Genomic DNA, 25338 nt, shown 5'->3' with positions numbered 1-25338 from the left:
TTCATTGATGTTATTACAGACTGAGGTTTCTGTATCAGATACAGCTTTGTCAACTTTCATATAAACTGGTGTAGTTGGATGCAAGGGGAAAGCTCTCTAATATGTGTCTAAATAAATGGCATTTACCTAATTCATTTAAAACAGCAGCTCTCGTTAGGATTTCTGGTGTGTTCAGATGTGTTTTAAGTGGAGCATTGGAAAAAATATCACTGAAATGATAAATTTAAGTGTAGCATTCTAATCTGAGGCTTGAGTATAAACATATGTTTTGATGAGCCTAAAAGATTGCAGGACTTCTTCTGGATTATTGAACTTGTCTAGGTCTTTTTAAAAATGGAATGGAAGGAGTTGGTTGTTAGGCAGTGGATTGCCAGCAATGAGGGAGGCAGTTCAGTGCAAAGAATGTTAAAAGCTGCTTTGTGTCTGTCTTCTTAAAAAGGTCAAACGTTCAAACTATAGTAAGTCTGAGCCTGCTGTGTGAACAAGAGAATGCAGGTTTGACTCGAACGTAAGCAATTAAACCTGTTGGGTGTCTGGTTTTTTCCCTTTGAAAATTTTATTTAAATGCTTTTTTTGTTCGGCCTGTGGGAATGTGTCAAAGAATAAAACAAAAATAGACCTAAACTGGTTGCTTTATTTTTATTGAATAGTAGTGCTGAAAAAAAAGCAACCAAACTGCTTCTCCTTAAAACTGAGATATGGAGAAGATACCAGCAGTTGTTAAGTAATGTAATTGCAGTCATTTTTCTGGAAAACCTGAGTATTGCACTTTAAGATAATCATCCATTTTTGGTTATCCTGCTCAGTTTTTTCCTTTAGTTGGTCATGGGAATTTGTATATCATTTTCACATTCTATTTCTGGTTTGGCTAAAAAAAAAAGTCAGAGTTTAAAAAAACTGACCATCTGTGTCTATATAATGAATGTTAAATAAATAAACTTTGTAATGTATATGCAAGGTGGTAGGAGAAATAACTAGCTTAATGTTGCTCTTCCCACTCCAAAACTACATTCTTCATTCAGCGTGTCTATTTTTGTTCAGTTTGTCTGAAATGTTAAAATACTTCATTGCAACTGCATTTACTAAATCAACTTTATTTTTTCCTTCTTCCATGTTGGCAAATCTTCACATGGCTATAGGGTTGTGGGTAAGTGTTCCTTTGTGTTTTTTCCTTTGTTTTCCCTTAGTTTTTAAATGTATTTTAATAACAATTTTTAAAGTTAATCACACAAACCAAAACATCATTATTTTGTTTCATCCAGTGTTGTTGAATTCAAAGATGAAGAATTTGTAAAGAAGGCACTGGAAACTATGAATAAATATGACCTAAATGGAAGACCATTGAACATAAAAGAGGTATGCTTGTAGTTTTTGCAGCTTTGATGCAGAGTATTGAAAGAGTTTTGGAATTCTTTTAAAATAGCAGAACAAACTGTATAGAGCTATTAAATGCCCTCACAGATACTTCCACATAATAACAACAATCATACTTCATTTCCAAGCAACCAATGATATCAAAAGTACCAATTTTCTCTCAGAATGACAAATACATTCAATTCCTACTCCTTGTTTCCACTACCTGTAGCTTTTAAATGAATTAGATATGCTGCAGCCTCAGACTGCTTGTCTAGGGAACTGTTGAGGCACTTGTATAATTAAAACTTCAGATAAGACTGCTATACTGACATGAGTTGCTTAGGTTGGGGATCTACATCCTACTGATATTCTTGAGTCTTAAAATATGCCTTTTCTCCTACAAGATTAGATCTGTAGTTGGATGAACAATCACCTTTAAGTCTGGGGAATTTGCTGTGTGGCTCTGATGTGTATCATGTTCAGATTGCCTTGCTGTGGGAGCGATAAGGGAGGAATAAAATGTGTCAGCATTTTCATTTGCCTGTATGAGTGTTCCAGTCTGAACCATGATGTCAGAGAGTTATGCTTTCTACGTTTGATATTAACAGAGAGCACCAAGATAATTGAATTTGGTTTTTGAAAGAACATGTTAGGCTGACAGATTTCTACTTGTCCATAGGCTAGGTAACAGCATATGAAGTGGCAGTGCACACTTGTCTCAACCCTCATCTGAAAGGACCACCTCTAGAGGTGAGGGAGCCAGGTCTCCATGCACATGAAGTACTTATTCCTTCTGCCGCCGCTGATAAGGATGCTAACTGCTCTGTTGTGATACTGTGAAATTTCTGAAAGAAAGTACTGTTACCTGTGATTTGGGATTAACAGATGTATATTCTATTACTAAATTTGTTGTAGGATCCGGATGGTGAGCATGCTCGCAGGGCGTTGCAGCGTGGGAGTGGACCCTACACGGGAGGACATGGCCCAGAAATATCACCTGGCTTGATGAATTTGCCACCTTCTATTATTAATAATCCAAACATTCCTCCCGAGATTATTAGCAATCTGCAGGCTGGCAGGCTTGGGTCCACTATTTTTGTTGCCAATGTAAGTATAAATACATACTGGCTGTGCATTGCTTCATTTTGCAGCAAAACATCAAGTTTACTTAGCACAGCACAAGTGATTTTTCTTAGCCGATAGTATTATGCCCATTTTAACAGGGTTTTAAACACTGTTGCATCTCATCTGAGGGTGGTTTTGTGTATCTAAACTGCAATATAAATATTTTCCCCAACTTGGTGCCCTCCAGGTATTTTGGACTACAGCTCGCATCAGCTTCATCAAGTTGTAATTCAAAACATCTGGAGGCCACCAGGTTGGAGAAAGCTATTTTAGGACCTCCAACTTAAATTTTTATGCTGCTCTGCAATTCTTGAAACCCTTTTTAATAAACCTGTTCTGTGAGCTGAGTATGCATATGAATAGTTTTCTCTCAGAGTAGCCAGTTTTAAAATCAGTACATGGTTTTTTGTTTACTCTTCCCCAACTAGATAGTGTTGGATTATGTACTACATTCCTTTTGATAGCTTTTAGCTGAGTTGTTACTTTTCATCAGAACTAAGTTGTTCAACATGTTGAAAAAATGAAAGGAAAGAACATGGATGTAACCAAAGATTTATTTGCATCTCTGATAACTAATACTTCAGTTTTGGAAATCTTCCATGTATCTGTCAACAATACAGAAAATGTGTGTGTGTGTGTGTGTGTGTGTGTGTGTGTATATATATATATATATATATATATATATATATTGCAATGCTTAAGCTATGTGTAGAGTTTGCCCCTGCGCTAAAACAAAAATCCTGTTTTGTAAGACAAAATTGTCTTGGTTTGTTTCATGGAAACTTTCTTTTTAAGCTTGACTTCAAAGTTGGCTGGAAGAAATTAAAGGAAGTGTTCAGCATTGCTGGGACTGTAAAACGTGCAGATATTAAAGAAGACAAAGATGGAAAGAGTCGAGGAATGGGAACAGTGACTTTTGAGCAGCCAATCGAAGCTGTTCAGGCAATATGTATCCTGACAAGAGTTGGGGAGTGACTGGGCCTGATTAAAGGAGTACGTTGTCAAGTGTGGGTTAAATAGGAGTGCATTATTTTCTGTCTACATTATATTTGACTTGTATGTTTGTGTGAATATAGGTGAGTTCTTCAACAAAGCAATTGATAACTTTTCTGTTTGTAGTATATTTGATCATGTACATTTTCCCTTGATATACTAACTGTATTACTGCTAGTATATTCAGGAGATTGACTATAACACCATAGTTACATTGGAGTAGGGATAACATAGAATGGGGGGAATGATAATGTTAAGGGGAGAACTTGAATCCCAAAGTCATCTTCCTCTATTGGAACAAAGTGGCTCATGGCATTAGAGATTCTGAGAATGATGCTTATCACCAGTAAAATACAAAATATACCCTATTTTATGGTGGCAGCTGATGCAACCTAGAACTGAAAACCTGAAGAATTTGGCAAGCACAGTTAGACTATATGGAAAATCAGTGCGACTGACTTGTTCAGACCATTGTTTACTTGCAGAATTACCGTATTTTTCGCCCCATAGGACGCACCAAGTTTTTTTTTTGGGGGGGGGAAATAAAGAAAAAATTTTTTTTTGCCCCCAGGCGCTTATGGGGCCGGCAGCGGGGAGGTCCAGGTCCGGGGACAGCGGGAGGACGCGCTGCGCCTCCCAGCTGTCCCCGGAGCTTGTGGGGCTGGCGGCGGGGAGAAGAGCTCTTCTCCCCGCCGCCCGCCTGCAGACCAGGTCCGGGGACAGCGGGAAGACGCGCTGCGCCTCCCCGTTTTCCCCGGAGCTTGCGGGGCTGGCGGCCGGGAGAAGCACGCGTCTCCCCGACGTCAGCCTCCAAACCACATCGGGAGACAGTGGGATGGCGGCGTTACGCCTCCCTGCTGTCCCTCGACCTTGTGGGACTGGCGCTGCGGCTCTCCTGAAGCCTGGAGAGCGAGAGGGGTCGGTGCGCACCGACCCCTCTCGCTCTCCAGGCTTCAGCGAAAGCCTGCATTCGCCCCATAGGACGCACACGCATTTCCCCTTCATTTTTGGAGGGGAAAAAGCGCGTCCTATAGGGCGAAAAATACGGTATTTCACACTTGTTGTTTTATTGAAAAATACTGGTCTGGCAATAGAGAACTACTTAAACCATTGTTAATTGTGACTTACAAGCAATGATGTGCTTTAAGGATAATATTTTCCCATTTTGCCATTACTTTTAGGTAACTAATTCTTTAGTAAGTGTTTGTAATTTGAGTTCAACAGTGCTCGTATTATTGGGGGAGAGATAGGAGGGCCATTAATGAAATTCACAAGTGCCCCCACCTCTTGATTCTCTATGGTTTTAGCTATATAATCTCCCCTACCCCCAAAAAAACCTGATACTTGTAAAAAAAAAAAAGGCTATTCAGAAAAGTACATGAATAGTATATAGTAGGATTGTAATGTTCAGTTGATTTTACAGATTTAAAAAGTGGTCCAGTCTAACTCATATAGCAGATTTTAAAGAAATTATCAAAGCCACAGTCATAATCTTGGAGGCATTCCAAATCAGAATTCTTCTAAAATGGTGCTTGCTGTAATGAATTCGGACCACTATTTTACATGCATGCATATAAATGCAAATTTAATTGACAAGACCCCTAAGATGAAGCTACTGGATGACAGTCTAGGGTGCGAGTGTGTTTGTAAGATCACCTGTGCAGCTTAACATATTATTGGCGGATATAAGGTTCCTTGACTTGATGTTCAGCTATGTTCAATGGACAATTTCTGTTTGATAGACCCATGCATGTAAAAATGGTAAGTTGTTCATTTGTTTTGCCCGTGGTAGCTGAGACAAACCACTGCAATGTTCTAAAAGTCTTTGTCTGTTGTTAGGATGACAAATCAATTCCTCACGATGATTTCCGTGTAGCAGACAGCAAAACACCACAGCTACCTCGTGAGTATTCACTCTTTTTTAATGCTGCCTGTTAATATAGACATAGCTACCATTTTGAAGCCTAGTTGAATTGCCCCTGCCTTCAACTGTTTAGAAATACTGAGAACCTTATGGAGTGATCTTTGCTTTCAAAGGTGGTCTTGGAGGAATTGGAATGGGACTTGGACCTGGCGGGCAGCCCATAAGTGCAACCCAACTGAGCATGGGTGGTGGTGGAATGGGAAGTGTGGCTCCTGGAGGTCAGTATGCTTTCCTCTTCTCAGTGTTTTCTTGCCTTGGAGTGAGGGATACATTTCCTGGAGTACCATAGAAGTCCTTAAATGTATTGTGACTCATACTTAAATTTTAATCGTTTTTTCATTATATGTACCTTTAAAAGAGGGACGCAGGTGGCGCTGTGGGTTAAAAGCCTCAGCACCGAGGACTTGCAGATCGAAAGGTCGGCGGTTCGAATCCCTGCGGCGGGGTGCGCTCCCGCTGCTCGGTCCCAGCGCCTGCCAACCTAGCAGTTCGAAAGCACCTCCGGGTGCAAGTAGATAAATAGGGACCGCTTACCAGCGGGAAGGTAAACGGCGTTTCCGTGTGCGGCTCTGGCGCGCCAGATGCAGCTTTGTCACGCTGGCCACGTGACCCGGAAGTGTCTCCGGACAGCGCTGGCCCCTGGCCTCTTGAGTGAGATGGGCGCACAACCCCAGAGTCTGTCAAGACTGGCCCATACGGGCAGGGGTACCTTTACCTTTACCTTACCTTTAAAAGTGCCTGTTCAGCACCAAGCTTTTCTCGTTTGATTCTTCCAAAAAAAATTTAAGTTCTTACATCTTATCCTATTTTTAACTGCTGCTTTGATTCCTCACTAGGTTATGATATACTTTGTTGCTATATTGCATTGGTTTTATTGCGAACCTCGCTGGGAGCTGTTCAGCTGAAGGGTAGAGTGGCATAAAGATATACTTAATAGCTCACCTGTAAATCTGTTTATTTGAAGGAATGGGAGTGGATGGTCCAGGCTTTGGAGGAATGAACAGAATGGGCGGAGGTAGGCATGTTCCCCAGTTACTTTGTTCCTATAAAAATTTTATGAATTTAGTAAAATGCTCTTTGCTTACGGTTCAGGTGTTGGCGGATTTGGTGGCATGAAAGGGATGGCAAACATGGGAGGATTTGGCGGAGTCAACCGAATGGGAGGTAGGTGACTATTTGCTCGTAAAATGTACAGCTGTTCCAGTGTATCTAGAAGTATTGTAAAACTAAAAAATAAAATCTATTTCTAGGAATGGGCAGTGTGGATGATTTCCGAGGAAATATTGGCAGTGGAATGACTGGTGGCATAGGAACAGGCATGGGGGGCATGGCAACAGGTATGGGAGGTAAATTAATCAGTTTTTTTAATTATTCTGTGTTTGCAGTTGTAGCCCAATTATTTTAAAGATACAATCTTTGATTTAAGAGCTTAAGATCAATGATGTGGAAACGGACATTTAGTTTTAAAAAGGCTTCCGTAAAACATAAACTTCAAGTATCAGCTGGGAAGCACAGTGTGCTTTCCCACCCCCATTTGAAAACTAGAGTGTGGGAATATTCTCCTGGATGTGTTTATCAAATTTATTTTCATTGGAGTTAATGTATGACAAGCAAACCGGCAAGCAAACTTTCAGCAGGGATGCCTGATTGTTGAGTTTAACCAAAGGCTTTATTTTGCTTGCTTGATTGCAGCATACCACCTTTCTAAAAGGTGATTTAAATCCTCTGAGCGTAATACAAATTAAACAAAAATTAAGAATGTGTTAACTTGATAAAATACCATATTTCATGTTCTTGACCAGAGCTTCTATCAAAAGCTCAAGTTAACTGTTGCATAAAAGCTGAAGGTTTTAATTGCTGGAGAGTGGTGCAAGCCCAGGTGTATTTATGGTGGTAATGCCCCTTGATATCCTCATTCTGGGACAAAGTTATTAAGAAAATGATCATAATTAGTGGACACAATATTGTCAACCCCCAAAGTTTTGTCACCTATTTTTGACGACATTAAGTATTTACATTAACCTAAGGAACTGGTAACACTTTGGCTGGCAGCAGCCCAAAGGACCATTTCTTAACAGTGGAAGACAGTTGACCTAAACTCCATCCTAAAAAATAAAGGTTTATAGTGAAAAACTTAATTTAATCCACAAAGTTCATTTATCCAAGGGACAATCAAATCAAACTCACTTTTCTCAGTGTTGTGTAACTTGCTTTTTTACACAAATGAAGACTATTAAAAGAGTCCTCCCTCCCATATTAGACTATGCACACACATTTGGAATAATGAGTAATAAACAATGAATTTGACAAGAACTTATAATCTCTCATAATGTTGATGTAAATATTCTCTCTCTATTTTCTGTTACTCTTAGTAGCTTTACGCCAGTACCCCCAGTTTTTCCATAAGGGACCCTGGTGACCATGTACAAATAGATTTATTTTGTTTTGTATTTGTTTGTTTTTGTTGAGTACTGTATTTTTTTAAAAAAAAACCCTGAAGGGCTTATCTGCTACATTTGTGTTCCTGTGCCCAGAGACAATCAAAGCAGATGTGATGTTAAAAACAGGACTTTGCATTTCACATGCAGTTTTTTAAAATTGGAGGAGGCTGCTTCTTAACGGGATTCAAGCAGGCAAGGAGGGGTAATTTAGCTTTTCCACAGCTTTGATATTGAGGAAGATCTCTCTTTTGAAGCTGAAATTTGGAGGTGGTGGGAAGTCTCTCATTGTTGACAGTGCTTGATGCCATGCTGCTGCCTCCAAAACTACCTCAGCTCCTGGGATCCTTGAGGAGAACATTTGAGGCTGCATTATATTGGCATCCTCCACTGATCCTGTGAGAGGGATCTACTACAAAAAAATTATAGCAACTCTTCTAGAATTCTGAATCTCACATTTGTAGTAATAGGGGAATGGAAATGAGTCTTGCTTCGACTGTACACCCAACATGTACAGTCAAGCTATAATGCATGTTGACTTGGAAAGACTTCCTGAACTATGGAGAACCTCTTCCATTCAGTGTTGACAATGCTAAATTAGATGGATCAATGGTCCATCTAACACAGCTTCCCATATTCCTATATTTTTAAAAGAATTTGTTTGAAATCAGTATCTTGAATAAGCGTCTTTCCACTTAGCCATTTATGGTACCATTCAAAGCGAATCCTTTGTACCCAAAGGTCTTTCTGTAAGCAAACACGCGGTATCTGGAATCTAAAAGAAAATACTGTCTACTGTGTTTCCTGCAGAAATGTTCCGTGGAGGAATGGGAGGAAATCTTGATAGAGACTTTGGTCGAACTGATATGGCAATGAACCGTGGCTTTGGAGACTCGTTTGGAAGGATGGGTATGGCCCTTGGCAAACTTGCATTTTTCATGGAATTGGGTATCAAGCATGTAGCAAGCAAATCATTTTCACAAGTGAACACTATGTTGCTTCATACTCATAATCTCCCTTTTCCCTTCTGCCTGAGATAGAGGCCAATGAAAGGTACTGTTGTCTTCTTTCTGGAGATTGGCAGGGTGAAGTGCTTTTCACATACTACTTTTTGAGATTCAATAGAAGTAGCTTAAAGCAGGAATCCAAATTAATAGCTTGCAGCTGTTAGTTCTCAAATAACCATTCAATTTTAAGAGATACTTGTAGACTTCTTGCTGCATTGTAGCTCTACTGGCCTTACAATTTTACATTCTCTGAAAAAATTCAGTGAGAACATTGTAGTGAATATATTTTTCTCATAGTCTAGTATCTACCCTTGTTCAGCTTTTGTATGTCCACTGAGCATTACTGCCATCAATAAATTACTTTGTTATGAAAAGGTGGTTTGGTAGAATGATAAATTATTTTGTCATGAAAAGGTAGTTTGGTAGAATGATAAATTATTTTGTTATGAAACGGTAATTTGGTAGAATTCCCTAGCTTTTAAGTAAAACAGAGATGTATAATGTGACTTTTTTCTGTCCTTGTTTAGGTGGTGCAATGCTTGGTGGTTTTGCAGGAGGAATGGGAGCCTCTAATATGGGCCCAGTAGGATCTGGAATGAGTAGGTTGATCTGCTTCAACCAAATCTAAATTCTAACGTATAATAGAAAGGGTCTTTTGTTAGTGCTATGCCTAGATAGATCCAGAGGAATCTTATTGTCGGTAGTAAGAAAATTGCTCCATTGATTTTAAACTTCCAGTTTTATGTGACTGCAGTTATAACTGAAGTTCATTAAGATGTCTAGTGTTTTCTTAAGATTGAGTTTCTCGAGTGGGCCATTTGTATAAACACTAGCGACCTTGTACCTAGTGTTGCCCAGGAATTCTAAGAAATCAAAAAATCAGTGCAGTTTTGAAATGTTCATTCTTCTGTTCTGATTCAAAATGGTGTCCAGTTGTATACAAACACAGACAAAAACTTGCTCCTTGATCTCAGGACCATGCAGAATTTGGTTATGACATCTTAAGAGGTGTCCAAATGCGTAGCAAACAAGCAAATTTCCAAAGAAACAGCAGATAATAGCAAGTATTGGAATCTGATATTAAGTAAAACCTGTAGCAACAGCTACCAGTTGCAGAATTTCAGATAGCTGTTTTGACTTACAAGGTGGTTTAACATCTGTCTGTAAAAGGGAGATTCATAGAGTTGTCATGCATGGCTACAAAATAACTGAAAGGTGCATGTTAAGAATACTAACACCTCTGCATTCTACGTGTGAACGTATATCCAGTATATGTGATGGAATATAAGTCTAGCTCTTGTCTGGTCACATTTAATAAGGGAATAATACACTGACAATTCCATGCTTGTGAGAGCCATTATGGTTATTTTGTGAAAAATCACATTTTGGATTAATAAATTTCTGTAACAGGAGCATAGGAAACTGCTCTTAAACCAAGTCACATATTAGGGATTGAACCTGGGACTTTTTGCATGAAAATACATAAGCTGCCATTGAGCTATGTTCCTTCTCTGTGGTCAATGTCTACACACACAATAATTTTTAATATTCTCCAAAACTTGGCATTTTAAAATTCACCTGGATCCTGCTTGCTTATGTAAAAAGCATCTGATCCTAACAGGACTGGTAATCGCAAAGTGCCTGTTTAAACAATAAGTGACAGCCATGACCTGATAAGCCCACAGTCACTTTCGCAAACTAGCATGCACTGATCTACTTTAGGCATATCAGTGCAAACCACCCTTCAGGGTAGCCGTGGCATCCTAAAAGCTGGGAAGGGTAGAATTCAACTTTGTGACAGTGGCATCTATGATAAAATATCAAACATTAAAAACTTCCCTAAACAGGGCTGCCTTCAGATGTCTTCTAAAAGTCAGATAGTTTATTTCCTTGACATCTGATGGGAGGGTGTTTCACAGGGCATGTGCCACTACTGAGAAGGCCCTCTGCCTGGTTCCCTGCCAGAAGGCCGTCGGAGCTGGACCTCAGTGTCTGGGCAGAAAGATGGGGGTAGAGACGCTCCTTCAGGTATACTGGGCCGAGGCCGTTTAGGGCTTTAAACTTTGAATTGTGCTCGGAAATGTACTGGGAGCCAATGTCGATCTTTCAGGACCGGTGTTATATGGCCTCAACGGCCACTCCCAATCACCAATCTAGCTGCTGCATTCTGGATTAATTATAGTTTCTGGGTCATCTTCAAAGGTAGCTCCACGTAGAGCGCATTGCAGTGAATGCCCATGGGCTGATACTGCCATAAATCAGTAATGGCTAACTGAAACATGTAGCTGCCACATCATCATTCCTTTATATAGACAAACATTAGTAGGAATTGCATCTACTTTCATAACCCAAATACTGTATGCACCATTTAAAATCTGCAATTATTAAATTCAGTTAGGAAAATGTAGGTCAATGGCACAAAAACAAAAATAAATGTTTGGTCTACTTATAGTTGGCTGGCTATTACCAGCATAATAAATCATTGTCCATTTGCTTCCTCAGATGAAGATCAAATGAATTTGGTTAAAACATCCCTCAGCCCTTTAAGTGCTATTTCCTCTGACTATATTCATGGGATTCCATTGCATGTCAAAGTTAACTATAGTGGTTGCACCAGAAACCTTGTTGGCTTTCTTTATAGAAACTCATCTGCATTTTCCCTTGCATCAAACCAGCTTATTTATATATGAATTTGAAACTGTTATCAAGCTTTTGTTTACTATTGTGCTATAAACATTACTATTGGATTCCTAAATCTCTGTGTGTTTGCAGGTAGTGGAATAAGTGGTATGAACAGTATGACCGGAGGAATGGGCATGGGCATGGGAATGGATCGGATGAACTCCACTTTTGATCGAATGGGGCCAACCATGGGAACTGGCCTGGAGAGAAATATCGATATGGATCGAGGATTTGTGCCTGGCCCAATGGGCAGTGGTGTGAGAGACCGAGTAGGCTCCAAGGGCAACCAGATATTTGTCAGAAATGTAAGCACATAAATTGAACCAATTAGCAGCGTTATTCTCTGGCTTTTTCTCCTTGCGTTACTATATGCTTATCTTCATTTCAGCTTCCTTTTGACTTGACCTGGCAGAAGCTTAAGGAAAAGTTCAGCCAGTGTGGTAAGTATTAGGCACAAATGTTGTTGCCTCTAAGGCAAAGATGATTAGCCACAACAAAGATGGTAGGGCGAGGCTACCACCTGTGCCACAAGTTGTTGGATATCACCTGCTGCTCAGCATGAACGGAGTGGGTACCCTAAAGCAGTGTGTTTCAGGGAAAAAGTAGCCCTCTCATCATGGAAGCTTGAGCTTCATTACCAACCTTCATTGAGGAACCCCAGGGGTCCCCAGAATGTGGCAACTTGCATGCATTTCCAAAAGCTTGTTGTGGGCCATCTAATTGAAACTTTTAAGCCATGACTTGTGTTTCAGATGCAGAGGCAGCGTTCGAAACTCCCATTGTTCTAGGCATGTTTTGCGACAAGGAATTTCATTAATGCAAGCAGTTTCTGAGCTCTGGGAGCAATACTGTGCCTAAGATTTCAGATTAAAATTGCCACTGTTGGAACGAAAGGAGGACCTTTTGCTGCCTCCCCACATTGAGCCACTCTCTGAGGAGTGGAGAAGGGACACTCATAAGAATATTAGGGGTGGCGGGCAGGGGAAGTATGGCTTTGTTCTTTGCAGTATTCAGATGAGGAAAAATGAACATAAGATTTTAGCTGCAGTTCATTTTCAGCTTGTATTGTTATAAAGAAGTGTGCCTAGACATTCCGTTGCGACACCCATAACCTAGATTTAAGGTGCCATTTAGCTCCTAGCTTTCATATCTCAGTTTCTAGCACTGTGCAGAGGCAAACAATTATTGGTTTATTTCTTCTCTCTTCCTGGGAATCCCTAGATGTTGTCTCAAATGCCCAAAACCATGGTTTGTTCAGATCTGATGAGAAATCAGTTTGCCTAAAGTAGTTCGCAAACCTCAAGCTGTAGTAACAGGTCCTGCTTGGTTGATACTCACAATTTGTTTAGTTCCTTTATTTAAATCACAACAAACCATGGTTTGGGTTTACATATTAATTTGTCTTAGTTTGAAACTGCCGGAATATATTAAGACTAAGGATGCAAGAAGGTTGCAGTAATGTTAGTTCTCGGCATTCCTATATATATCTGGGTGGTAAGGCTGTTTTCATTTATTTATTTGGGTTTTTTTGTGTTTGCAGCAAATAATGATTTTTAATTGAGGTCCAAGTCATCTAAGTCTCATTGAATTCTGAAGGGAATGTAATCTCCATCTTTATTACCTTTCTGTGAAAACTCATCCTTGCTTTGCTCATGAAATTGACAACCTGTACAAAGAGAAAGGAGCTTTTGTGGCTCCTGGTAGAACTCTCAAGCTATAATCACCTTCTTTGACTGCACACTTCTGCAATGTTACATATTTGTCATAATCCACAATTTTCAATTCTCAAAAATGTATAGTTTTTAAAATGTGCACTTAATCTTATTCTCAGCATTTCATGTTAGCTTAATGTACGAGCATAAGTATTTTTCTTGTCCTCCTATTGAAACACGGGTGGAGAACCTGTAGATATGAAGTTCTCTGTCAACAATCTAGGTCATTTATGGTGGCTGGAGCTGATGAGAGCTGAAACCCCTCAGTATCTGGAGGGCCAGAGTGTTCCCTTCCATGCCTTAAAACATCAAAAAGCAAGATTCCCTCCTTCTGCTATCTGTTGTATTTGTGGCTTAAGAAATTGAGGCTTTTCTATACCTTTTTTTAATTAAAAAAATGGAACCACAGACCAGTTCTGTCCCAGAACAAGTAGTGACTGCTAGACCACCTGAAAATGCTGCAAGAAGTGTTGAAATTACTAAATTTTATTTAAGGGATTCATCATCATCATAACAACCATAATAATAATAATAATAATTTTATTATTTATACCCCACCCATCTGGGTTTCCTTAGCCACTATAAACTATATAAACAGAATCTGAATGTAGAATTGCACAGTTTAGGGTCAATTTAAAAACCTGTCCAGTGTTTTAGATCAGCTGTCTCTTGCCCCCAATTGCCTGGGTTCATCTAGATGTTTAAAATATTAAAATATTGAGAATCAACAATCTCTCAACCTTTCCTTACTGATGAAGTTCTTAAAAATGCGCCCCCTCTTTACCATTTCAGTTTTCATGGGGTGGGGGAGTATGGAATACAGGAAATTTGGAAAGAGAGCTGACGTTGCCAAACCTGTGCGAAGAAAATATAACTAATGTAGAGGAGGAAGGATAGATTGGCAGATAATTGGAATGCAGTGGCATTTGAGGGGGTGTCGAGTTTATAAACTCAGTGTGGCAAAACGGAGGCTGCTAGATGGCTTCTCTTGTTTGCATGGGTAGCATTACAATAGGAGACCTGTGACATGAGCTGGCTTTTATTACATTGCAATTCAGAATTTTTTAAGTTGGCTGTGGCGACGGATTTCTAACACCAGCAGTGCATCATAGACTAAATTGAACTTTTTAACTTTGTTTATCCAGGTCATGTAATGTTTGCAGAAATAAAAATGGAGAATGGGAAATCAAAAGGCTGTGGAACTGTCAGATTTGATTCACCAGAATCGGCGGAAAAGGCTTGTAGGATAATGAACGGCATAAAAATCAGTGGCAGAGAAATTGACGTACGTTTGGATCGCGTTGCATAATTTATAATTAAATGTTGGGGAACATTCCTTTTTGTCAGTTTAGCTTTTCTCTCCTTGTCTCCTCCTAGTGAGTCGTTTTTAGTAACATTGTATGCTTTACTTAAGTTGGAAAAACAAAACTTTTAAAACCCACCAGCCTTTAACAGTATAGTGTTTAATATACTGTGAGTTCATTAACTGACTCTTACTACATTTTGGTTTTTGAAAGAGAACTTTCCTGACTTGTTCAGTGGTATGAACACCCACACCTTCTCTTGAAGTCTGGGAGCTGTGGCTGTTTTAATACCTCTCCAAAATCATGCTAAGTGTCTCTAGTCATTCAGTTTAAATGAATGGTTCTACTGTTTTTAATAAAACAAGCCATTTCCTCTGTTTAACAAAGACTGTATAGTGGAACTTGTTTTGTGTCATATTTCCCTATGTTACAATTGTAATGTAAAGAATGTGTCTTCCCTTTTTTTACTCCCTTTTCCCCCTGTTTGTTTTACATGCATTTATAGTCACTGCTACTCCTTTCTCTGAAAATGACATGCTCTCATTAATTCTTGATAGCCTTGAGCTTTTAAGTGGTTCTTATGTCATGATGTGGAATTTCTGTAAATAAGTTTTAGAGCTCAAAGGGAATGCTGGAGTTTTTTATTTGACTAAATGAAGAAACTAGTGCTTTCAATATTTTATGTATGTTTATTTCTTATCCTCGATTACATTGTAAAAAACCCCCCCAACCCTAGCCAAACTAGTCTCCACAGATACTGATGGGATTGTTTCCTATAGCTCCAAGTTCATACAGGATTGATAATATTACAAATGCCAAGTACATCACTAGACAGACTGCCCCCAATTTTTTGTCTAGCTTCCAGCCATTCAAGTGAACAGCCAGAAAAATAAAAGCAATGGAACAAACAAGAGAAATGGCAGTGTAAGTCAAACCACTGCTGTTCACTTCTGCAGGAGCTGATGTGTCTACAAAGGCTGTCCTTATAAACCACGGCAATCCCAAACACAACAAATCAAATACATTGGATCCTACAATGTTTGACATCGCCATATCGCCTCTTCCTGCAAGATAAAACACATTTATGTGTATCAATCTTAAGGAAGCTCTTTGCTGCATTATACCATATTTTATACCGTACCATGATTGCAGAAATTGCTAGCTTTAATATGCCTGAACTATTTTAGGTTGGCTGCTAAGAATTTGTTTTGCTGGAGCCATCCAAGCTCCCCATAGTTCTCCTTTGACCCTAGACACCCTGGTACAATTCATTCCCATTTTGTGTGCTAAAAGTTTGCCAGTTCTTCATGCCAGTATAGCGTTAGTGCATTCTGTCGGCATATTATAAACAAAGGGAACCCACCCCCCTTTCGACTTGCCTCAAATTGCTTCATAATGCTATGGGTATGAAAAACCACTCACCTTTCCTAGCCACCAGTACACTTGCAACTGTATCTGGTATGCTTGTTCCCGCTGCTAGTAATGTAAGACCCATTACAGTATCTGGAATGTGCAAAGTTTCCCCTGTAGCAAGCAAAATTCAAAAGGAAGGAACACTTTAGCTTTCTGTTAATGGACAAAGAATGGAATTGTGTGTGGGGGTCTTACTAGTGTTTCGGCTACCACGTTTCTAGATCAGTATGAACAGATTTAACATACTACAGTTTGGTGGAATGCGCTGAAAGAAGCTATGCTATTCTGTCATTTAAAAGTCACCATTAAGAGATTTCTAGTTCTGAAAATATTGCTACTAATCAACATGCCTGCGTCAAGTTTCCCTTCAAATATGGAACAGCTTACTATTCTAATTGCAGGTCTCTTGGAGTTGTTACAACTGGTATAATCCCTTCTTTTCCTTTGGCATCTTTATCACATGAGCTCTTGAAGTCATATGAACCACTAACCCTTCTTAATCATCTGCTCTTGAAAGAAACACATGAATTCCAGGCTGGGGGCGGGGGAGGAAATTAAGTCTGCTGATAATCTTGACTCAAAAACTTCCAAATGGCATTGCTGGGAAAGTTCAGCTGGGAAAGTAACTTCAAGCCTTTAGTTCCTGAAATGGATGAAAGGGCACTGTAATAGTTTGGAATCCAAATTTCTAAGCTGCTATTGTTTGCTCTAGTTTAACGTCATTGCCAGTGCCTGAAAATAAATTACAACTTTGTAATTTTGCTGCACAGTTAGAGCATGAATCTAGGTGTACTGCCCAACACATGACTCCCATGTGTCCCCCCCCCCCCCATTATATCAATGGAACAGTGGCAGACAGAATATAGGAAATGTTTAGTATAATGCAGCTGGTGGTTTTTTTTTAGCTCATTCCTGGGAAGGCTCCATTTTGGTATATTAAAGCAGGTTAATCTGATCATCTGGGGAGCTGGCTATAGTTTCAGTGGAAGACCCAGATGCTTTCCATCTAGCAGTTCTCAGTTTCAATCCCTGGCATATCTTCAGTTTAAGGGACTGGGTAGCAGGTGATGTGGAAGCTCTTGTAAGAGCTGCTGCCAGAGGAGACAGTACTGGGCTAGAAGGATGAATAGTGTCCTAAGGTTAACTGCCAGAAATATTCCATTTTTTGTGCAGCTTAGCTACATTAGTTGGCTGTGCACTCTTGATTTTTTTTAGGTAGTTGGACTTATAATCTATGTTTTTAATAATAAAAAGAATGCTAGGCTTAACTTTTACTTCCTAAAACACTGCTGATTCAAGCTGGCTAAGCCTGTGGTTTAACGCTAGTAAATTCATATTTGTACATCGACCTAATGTAGGCATTAACTGTTAAAGAGGTGCAGTCTGAAATCCTATGCATAGCAACTTTTATCTTAAGCACCACCAAAATCGGGATCCTTGTTTTAAGACACTGCTGCAAAATTGACTTATTATGCAAGGGAGGGCTTGTACTGCTGGATTCAATACATACCCACTATTGTTACCATCCATACAAGAACGTATGTAAATGCCGAAATCCACACTGCTGACATGAAGAATGTAAGCATGAACCAGTTCTTCCAAAACTGTCTTCTGCAGTCAGGTGTCGTCAAATAGAGCAGAGCAATAACTGGAAGGGACAGCACCCACAGAACTCTTTTCAGATCTGCTTCAGGCATGGTGAACACGCTTTGAGAATCTGTCAGGGTGGCAAACCATTTAAGAAATGAGATCTTGGTCTTTATAAACTTAAGCTTTTGAGAGCTCCATAATTTTCCTGATATGAACTTCTGTCTTATTTAGCCATTTGGATAGACCTACATTACATATTACTCGCTGTCCTCCAAAAAACTTTCTTCCATAATCATTACATGGTAAAGTGCCACAAATAACTACACAAATCCCCAGTCATTTTCTGACAATGTACAGAATCACAAAATTGTAGAGTTGGAAGGGTCATCTAGTCCAACCCCTGCAATGCAGGTTTATGCTGTACAGTCATACCTCGGGTTAAATGTGCTCTGCGGCGACCCGGAAGTAACTGAGCGTGTTACTTCCGAGTTTCGCTGCTTGCGCATGCGCTCAAAATGATGTCACACGCATGCGTGGAAACTGCGAGTCGTGACCTGTGCACACGCAGTCGCGGGTTGCGTTTGCTTCAGGATGCGAACGGGGCTCCGGAACGGATCCTGTTCGCATCCAGAGGTACCACTGTACAGGTTTTAGGCCTCTTAAAGTTTAATTAAAACTAACAAGACTGAGTATAACAGGAAGCAAAATTTAGATAGCAGGCAACCAAGGATCATTGATTGCTGTGTACGTGTGTTGCCAGAGGAATATGACCCTGTTCAAGATAGTCTTGTTTAAGCACCTGAGCCATTATATAATTTAAAGCATTTCAGCCACCAGACTTGTAAGTTACATTCACATGGCAAAGCCTTACTTTCGGTATTTTCAGGAAAACTTGAGAGTGACCAGAGCGGCTAACGATTTATTTTCTCACTAGAATTTCTGAAGCTATTTGCACTAGTGCCAGCCCTTTCTATAATAGCTGTTGGCAAAGATTGCAGGAATACCTTCAGAAATAGTATCAGGCCCGTGTAAACTTGATGAAAGTTGAGCGTAATCTGACTCATCATGGAAAATTCCGCTGTCTGCTCTTGACTGCCGACGAAGAAGAGGCCCTGACTCTTCCTTCCAGCCCATCAGTGGTTGCTGTTCAGTCTCTTCTGCAGTCCCTGTGACACAGGTACAGCAACGACTAAACTTCTTCATGATGTACTGATTGATTTTAATGTCAAAGCAGAGCACCAAAATGTAAACTCCGTATATTAAGAGGAGAGAAGCAGATTCATACCTAGAACAAAGTAAGTATTAATAAATAAATAAAATTGCAAGTTTCATAGTGTGTTTTTGCATTTCATATGCTTCATGTTTGGTTACAGAACAACCTTAATTAAAAATAATTCATGTTTGAGTATGCATGGTTATTCCAAAGTGATGAATTAACAGTTTCAGTGGTGTTTTCCCCCAAGAGGGGAAGATTGGATTTGCAAAGCAAGAGAGAATCTGCTCTTTAATGTGTCAGGTGGTTGGTCCATCTAGTTCAGCATTGTCTACTTTGGCTGGCAGCAGCTCTCCAGGGACTTCAGAAAGGGGACTTCCTCAGCTTTTCCTGTAGATGCCAGTTGTCAAACCTAGAACCATTTTTGTGCAAAAGGATGTGTGACTCAAATGGTTGTGCCACTCAACTGTGGCTTCGTTATATATCTTCCAAGGGGCCCCTAATATTTTCCCAGAACTATTATTTCTCTTTAAGGGTCAATTTACCAGAAACTAAAAACTAGCTAGATTTCACATTAAGAGGAGAAATATAATGGGGTTTTTGTATAGTGTAAAGTAAAAGTAAAGGGACCCCTGACCATTAGGTCCAGTCATTGCCGACTCGGGGGTTGCGGTGCTCATCTCGCTTTATTGGCTGAGAGAGCCGGCGTGCAGCTTCTGGGTCATGTGGCCAGCATGAGTAAGCCGCTTCTGGCGAACTAGAGCAGTGCACGGAAACGCCATTTACCTTCCCGCCGGAGTGGTACCTATTTATCTACTTGCACTTTCACGTGCTTTTGAACTGCTAGGTTGGCAGGAGCAGGGACTGAGCAACGGGAGCTCACCCCGTTGTGGGGATTCGAACCACCGACCTTCTGATCGGCAAGTCCTAGGCTCTGTGGTTTAACCCACAGCACCACCCGCATCCCTCTGTATAGTGCATCTGAGGCTTATTCAAATTGTCACTGTAATAAGCAGCCTAAAGCTTCATGAATTAACCAGCTCTTACAGCTTGAGATGCATGCAACCATTGTCACATGAACAAGTCCCCATATCTCATGGAACGAGGCCTGTCTTTCTACCAATACTTTAACACTGGTTCTTATCATTTCCTGCTGGTAGGAAAATTGAAGTACTTTAGGCCATTTACAGTGTTATTTCTTGTACTTGTTAAACTAAAGGCGGTACTGATTAAACACGGTTATCATGCCAAGAATGGAATCCCAAACCTTGTGCATACAGATAAAATATCCGTGTGTGAACTAGGACTGCCCACCCCACATGGCTTACGAGAAAAAAACCTTAATAAAACATTTTAATATTACCGTACCAGAGCCATCTCTCTAAAAGGTGCATCCTTGACTCTTGCTCCAACTGGTTGATCAACAGATCAACCCCAAATTGCGGCGCTGTTGCTAACACCCTCCGGAAGCAAAAGTATGCTGTCTAAATGGCTTGCAAGGCATTTAATAGCCAATTATTGGCACCTGTGCCTGCTGTCCAACTAACTACAATTGCACACAGGCTAACTACATGCAATTTTTTTGAGGCAACAGAGAATCACATGTTTCAAAGGGAACTCAAATGTCTCATCCTCCTGCTGATGCGGGGAATCCACTAAAAAAAGAGAACTGAAACTCTGGTTGTGTGGCTGATTACTGCCCGTTCGTGGGCACTTACCAGTAAACTTTGTTGTCTATTATCATTGCAAGAACTGCTGCTGCGCTAACTGCATAGGCCAAACAGTCTCTGAACAAGGGCCAACAAGACAGCCTTGAAACCTGTAGATAGAATTGAGACATACTTTTATGATGCTTGTGTTCTGCAAGCATAAGATGTACCTGGTTGCAACTGTTTCAGCCCAAGTGCATGAAGATGCAATTGAAGGCTCAGCTTTAACGTTCTATCCCACACATAGGTGCCAACTCCTACAGGCCGAGATCCCTTTGCCACCCCACCCAAGTTGGCTGGTTGACGGGCAATACCACTCAAATGATGTGTTTGTGTGCCACACCTTGTGGTCGATTTTGCAGGGCAGGGCTAACATGCCCCCTCCAATATTTTATTGGCACCCTCGATGCTGCTTGCCTTCAAAATGCTGGCCTCTATTATGAGTTAAGTATCGCAGGAAAAATGTGGGGCATGAGATTCAGAAATATTCTAGTAATGAGTGCAGCAAACTGCATGTTTCAGGTTTCTGAGTGACCTGGATGAACCGCCTAACCATTTTCAGATGTCTACCAGTTTTGGAAGCTGTAGCTCATCTGGAAATGCCCTAAAAATTCAGTACCCCATAAGTAAATCAGTGAGACCCAAACATCTTTATTTGTTCCATCTTATTTAGTGCACAACTTTCTCATTTGGACCTATACGTTAAACTTTCAGCATTCTGAAAGTTGCTGAAGAATAGTAAGTGGGGTTGCGTATCAAAGGTTTTTACTCTCTTCCAATTGATTACATGCTGCTTTGCAAGCCTGTTAAGTTTAAGTAACCTCAGATTAAGCCAGCTTTGGCACTGGACCATGGAGAAACAGCTTCAGAGTGTCATAAAAGCTAGGACATACCATGCCAGATAACAGTCCGCAAGCTGCACAGATACCAAGGAGGTTGTAGATTGCAGAACCAAGAATAGTGCTGACTCCAATGTCCCCCTTTGTGACAAATACCCCTAGAAGCAAAGCATCATTTTGACAGAATTAATTTCTGCTTCCACAAGGGAAGGAATTGTGTGCTGTTTAAAGCTGGCTTCACTTTACCAAGAAAGGCTGTGACCAATTCAGGTGCCGAGCTACCCGCTGCCATGAAAGTTGCTCCTGCAACATCCTGAGAGAGACCAAGGGCTACAGAGACAAGGGACAGAGGAGAGAAACAAGAAATATATCTATGAATGGGGGCTGTGCATAATTCAGAACATTACAGTAGCAGATTCATGTTGCAGAACATAGGCTATGTTGAAATAATTGAAGGCGGAATGCATTTTGAACAGGCATTGCAGACAGGCCTCTTAGTATAATGATTGGCCACAGTAGTAGCAGTCCTAATACTAATAACCCCACCCATCTGGCTGGGTTTCCCCAGCCACTCTGGGCAGCTCCCAACAGATTAAAAACAGAATAAATCATCAAACATTAAAAACGTCCCTAAACAGGGCTGCCTTCAGATGTCTTCTAAAAGTCAGTTGTTTATTTCCTTGACATCTGATGAGAGGGCGTTCCACAGGGCGGGTGCCACTACCGAGAAGGCCCTACCTGCTGGACTAGATTTGCTTTTGGCCTGATCCAGCAGGCTTTTCCTATGTTCTTAATGGTAGCTCGCCTTCTGTGTGTGATCTGGGTTCGATTCCCACCTGGGGTGGGGAATTCAAATTCTGTTGAGAAGGGACCTTAGCTCAGTGATAAAGCACACACTTTTTCACTGCAGATGTCAGGGATTGAACCTGTGACCTTCTGCATGAAAAACATCAGCCACTGCAAAGGATCTCCACCTATGAACCCAGAGAGGTGCTGCCAGTCAGAGCTGGTAATATTGCACTAGACAGACAAATAGCTTGACTTGCTAAGTAGCATTTTATATTCCTAAATTCCTATACTAATAGGATATAGAGTGCTGAACCCTTCCCTGCCTCTTTTCTTTTTCCATAAGCCTTTTGTCCACTCCTTTAAAAAAATGAAATGGTAGGGGGAAAAGCCTAGCAATTTTCCAGCTCACTTCTTACCTACAAAAGAGACGGTAACCTCCAGTTTGATTTAGTGCCTTTTATTTTTGTAGAAAATATATATGTCCTTTTTAAGATGACAACACCACAAGAAAAGGGGAAAAACTTACCGTCGCTGATGATCTCTAGAGAAGGGAGGAAGTAATAATCGCACACAATGGACACAGCCAGGAACATATAAAGAATGATTAAGAAATAGATAATGATGCCTCCATCTTCTCGCTCCTGCTGCGTAAAGAATCCTTCTGGGAATTCCGATGACGGAGAGACAATACACTGCGTTTTATTTTCTGAAAACAATGGTTATGTGGTTTTAATTTGACACACGGCACACTTTTGCTGTCTTGCTGCTGAAAACCAGCTGCTAAGAAAGGAAGGCAGTCATTTCACTTTCTTACTACAAACCAAGAAATAGTACAAGTCTGGTATTTAGTTTTAGACACATAAGCCAATGTTTTTTTTTAAACAACAACAACAGGTAGCCTTCTGGAGATGGCCCTCCTGCTCAGATTCCGTACTGTGAGGTTTTGCTCGCACACTCATAGTCTTGCTCTTGTGTTTTTCCCCAAGTGTTTCACCTCGAATGCCTATCATTTGATGAATGCAACCTCAAATGATAACTTGCATGGGTGAATGGCCCATGGCAGAGCTCACAGCACCAACCATATATTCACTTCCCCTTCCTTAAAGGACTCGTTTCACACGTTCAGTAATCCAAATAGCTGTTCCCACCCAAAGCAGCCTGAAATGAAGAAAGCTAACTAGGTGTGGTCTGAAAGGACAGTGAACTCAGCTCAGAACAGAAAACTGTTCCTCAGGCTCAGAACATGCTCAGAGGTTACACTCTTCTACAATTCTAACTGTGGCCTCATCTCCACCATTCCTTTAGAGCCATGGTGTATCACTTTAAATAGGCATGTGGCACTGTGGGTTAAACCACAGAGCCTAGGACTTGCTCGGAGGTTCGAATCCCTGCCACGGGGTGAGCTCCCGTTGCTCGGTCCCAGCTCCTGCCCACCTAGCAGTTTGAAAGCACGTCAAAGTGCAAGTAGATAAATAGGTACCGCTCCGGCGGGAAGGTAAACAGCGTTTCCGTGTGCTGCTCTGGTTCGCCAGAAGTGGCTTAGTCATGCTGGCCACATGACCTGGAAGCTGTACGCCGGCCCCCTTGGCCAATAAAGCAAGATGAGCTCCGCAACCCCAGAGTCGGCCACGACTGGACCTAATGGTCAGGGGTCCCTTACCTCCCCAAAGAATCCTAGGAAGTGTACTTAAAGGGTGCTGAGAGTTAGAAGACTCCTACCTCCCCATCACAGAGCTAAAATTCCCAGGAGATGTTTGATGAAGATACAATGGGGAGGAAAACCTGGAAACAACTGAGAATACAAGGCAGCGTTTTATTTTATTTTTTCTACTTCTGCCTGCATTTGAATTGGTCACATCACTTTTACTGCATTTTGTATGTATTTATATTTATATATCCAATCGAAATCTATACACGAGTAGTTTGACAATCACAGGGAAGTGGGAATTGCAGTTCAGTGTGGGCAATACAGGTTTCCTAACAACTCTACAGTTCTCAGGAGACTTTGTGGTGAAGCTGTAACTTAATTTAAGTTGTACAATGCTCCTTTAACTGATACTGCAGCTGGGCTGTGTGTCTTTTTGCAACTGTCTCTGGCTGGCAGCTGTTGGGCTGCTGTTTTTTTTTTTTTACTTCAGAGTAGATCCAATGGATCTACTCTGTGCAGCACACAGCTTCTTCAGAAGAATCAGTAATACGTAGAAGTCTGTATTTGGCAGCAAGCCGGCCTCATATTTGATGAACTGAACAGCTTTAAATATGGACAGAATCAACAGTGAGGATGAAACGGGCTCTTTTTAAACGGGCTCTTTAAAAAGTGCTCGTTTAAGATGAGTCAAGCTTACAACGGAAGGCTGAAGAATTCAGTACAGCTGGAAAGAGACGCTGCTCACCAAAAAATTAAAGCACATTGCTTCACACCCCCCCCCCGAAATCATGGAAATTAGTTTCTTTAAAAGTGTGCTGGGAATTGTAGCTGTTTGTGAGGGGCAAACTATACGTCCCAAAATTATTTAGGAAGAGCCATGCGCTTTAAAAGTCTTAAATGTTATTGCTGTTTCTCGGCTGCTTTTTGCATCCAGTACAGCGCGGATAAAGTTTCCTTTTGCAACCGCTCAGCCTCCCAAACCCCATCGCTTTTGCACCAGCAATTTCGTTTGGGAGCCTCCAAGCTAGGAACGCCGCCCCACTTCCTGCAAATCGCTGTTAGTCCTGGCAGATCGCCTCAATGCACTTTCTTTCCCTTAGCTGCGATAATAGCATAGATCATGATGCATGCAAAAATCCTGAATCGCAACTCCAAGCTCAGCTGAATCCTACAGTCCCAAAGCGCCCTGATCCTTTGCTTTTCTGCCAATTTCAAAGGCTTTCCTCCGCTAGGTGTTGGGGGTAGCAGCAGGATCGCAGCTTGCTCAGAACATTTTTTAAAAGTCCCAAGCTGAGCTCTAGAGGAGACCTGTTCCTCTAGGAAAATGTGCGTGGAAATCGGGACTTTAAAAGAGAGGCAAGAAAACAGCCAGCTTTGCAATCAGCACCTGATCCCTTACCTGAATCCCCGGGGATCTCCTGAGCCGACGCAACAGGTAGCTTTCCCAGAGGAACCACCGTTGCGAAAAACAGCAGAAGCGCCGCCGCCACCACGCGGATCCCTCGGCTCCTCCTCCGCCGGCTCCCGCCTCTGTGCATCCTGCTCCGAGTCGCGCACTAGGCGCGGAGCGAGACAGGATTAGGGGATCCAGTGGGA

General features: G+C 41.1%; 2 protein-coding genes across 2 annotated transcripts in view; one reads left to right on the top strand and one right to left on the bottom strand.

Moving 5' to 3' along the window:
- The window catches only part of MYEF2 (myelin expression factor 2), a 21880-nt gene extending 6664 nt beyond the window's left edge, over positions 1 to 15216 (top strand). The window contains exons 4-17 of the mRNA XM_083712985.1: positions 1140 to 1147; positions 1263 to 1356; positions 2272 to 2463; positions 3277 to 3430; positions 5186 to 5235; positions 5314 to 5377; positions 5512 to 5616; positions 6363 to 6413; positions 6491 to 6562; positions 6649 to 6744; positions 8647 to 8745; positions 11616 to 11830; positions 11914 to 11965; positions 14383 to 15216. Of these exons, the coding sequence (XP_083569111.1) occupies positions 1140 to 1147; positions 1263 to 1356; positions 2272 to 2463; positions 3277 to 3430; positions 5186 to 5235; positions 5314 to 5377; positions 5512 to 5616; positions 6363 to 6413; positions 6491 to 6562; positions 6649 to 6744; positions 8647 to 8745; positions 11616 to 11830; positions 11914 to 11965; positions 14383 to 14546 (1416 nt within the window). The 3' untranslated portion in view covers positions 14547 to 15216. The remainder of the gene's footprint in view (positions 1 to 1139; positions 1148 to 1262; positions 1357 to 2271; positions 2464 to 3276; positions 3431 to 5185; positions 5236 to 5313; positions 5378 to 5511; positions 5617 to 6362; positions 6414 to 6490; positions 6563 to 6648; positions 6745 to 8646; positions 8746 to 11615; positions 11831 to 11913; positions 11966 to 14382) is intronic.
- Positions 15211 to 25338, bottom strand: SLC24A5 (solute carrier family 24 member 5). The gene is made up of 9 exons (XM_083712744.1): positions 25142 to 25338; positions 22621 to 22800; positions 21552 to 21635; positions 21360 to 21463; positions 20476 to 20576; positions 18549 to 18829; positions 17465 to 17671; positions 15964 to 16065; positions 15211 to 15605 (listed from the first exon to the last, which is right to left on the bottom strand). The coding sequence occupies exons 1-9, from the start codon at positions 25278 to 25280 to the stop codon at positions 15283 to 15285; spliced, it is 1521 nt and encodes a 506-aa protein (XP_083568870.1). The 5' UTR covers positions 25281 to 25338; the 3' UTR covers positions 15211 to 15282.

The sequence above is a fragment of the Podarcis gaigeae genome (genome assembly GCF_964106915.1).
Source record: "Podarcis gaigeae genome assembly, chromosome: 14".
In the NCBI taxonomy this organism is placed as follows: Eukaryota; Metazoa; Chordata; class Lepidosauria; order Squamata; family Lacertidae; genus Podarcis; species Podarcis gaigeae.
This window is presented reverse-complemented; position numbering and strand designations above follow the sequence as displayed.

Bases quoted from the DNA above. Each gene is read 5' to 3' on its own strand.
- SLC24A5 (XM_083712744.1), bottom strand. From the start codon at position 25,280: ATGCACAGAGGCGGGAGCCGGCGGAGGAGGAGCCGAGGGATCCGCGTG. The intron at 20,577-21,359 runs GTATGTCCTAGC...TTCTATCTACAG, and splicing joins GCGGACTGTTATCTGGCATG to GTTTCAAGGCTGTCTTGTTG. The intron at 17,672-18,548 runs GTATTCCTGCAA...CCACCCTGACAG, and splicing joins GCCTGATACTATTTCTGAAG to ATTCTCAAAGCGTGTTCACC.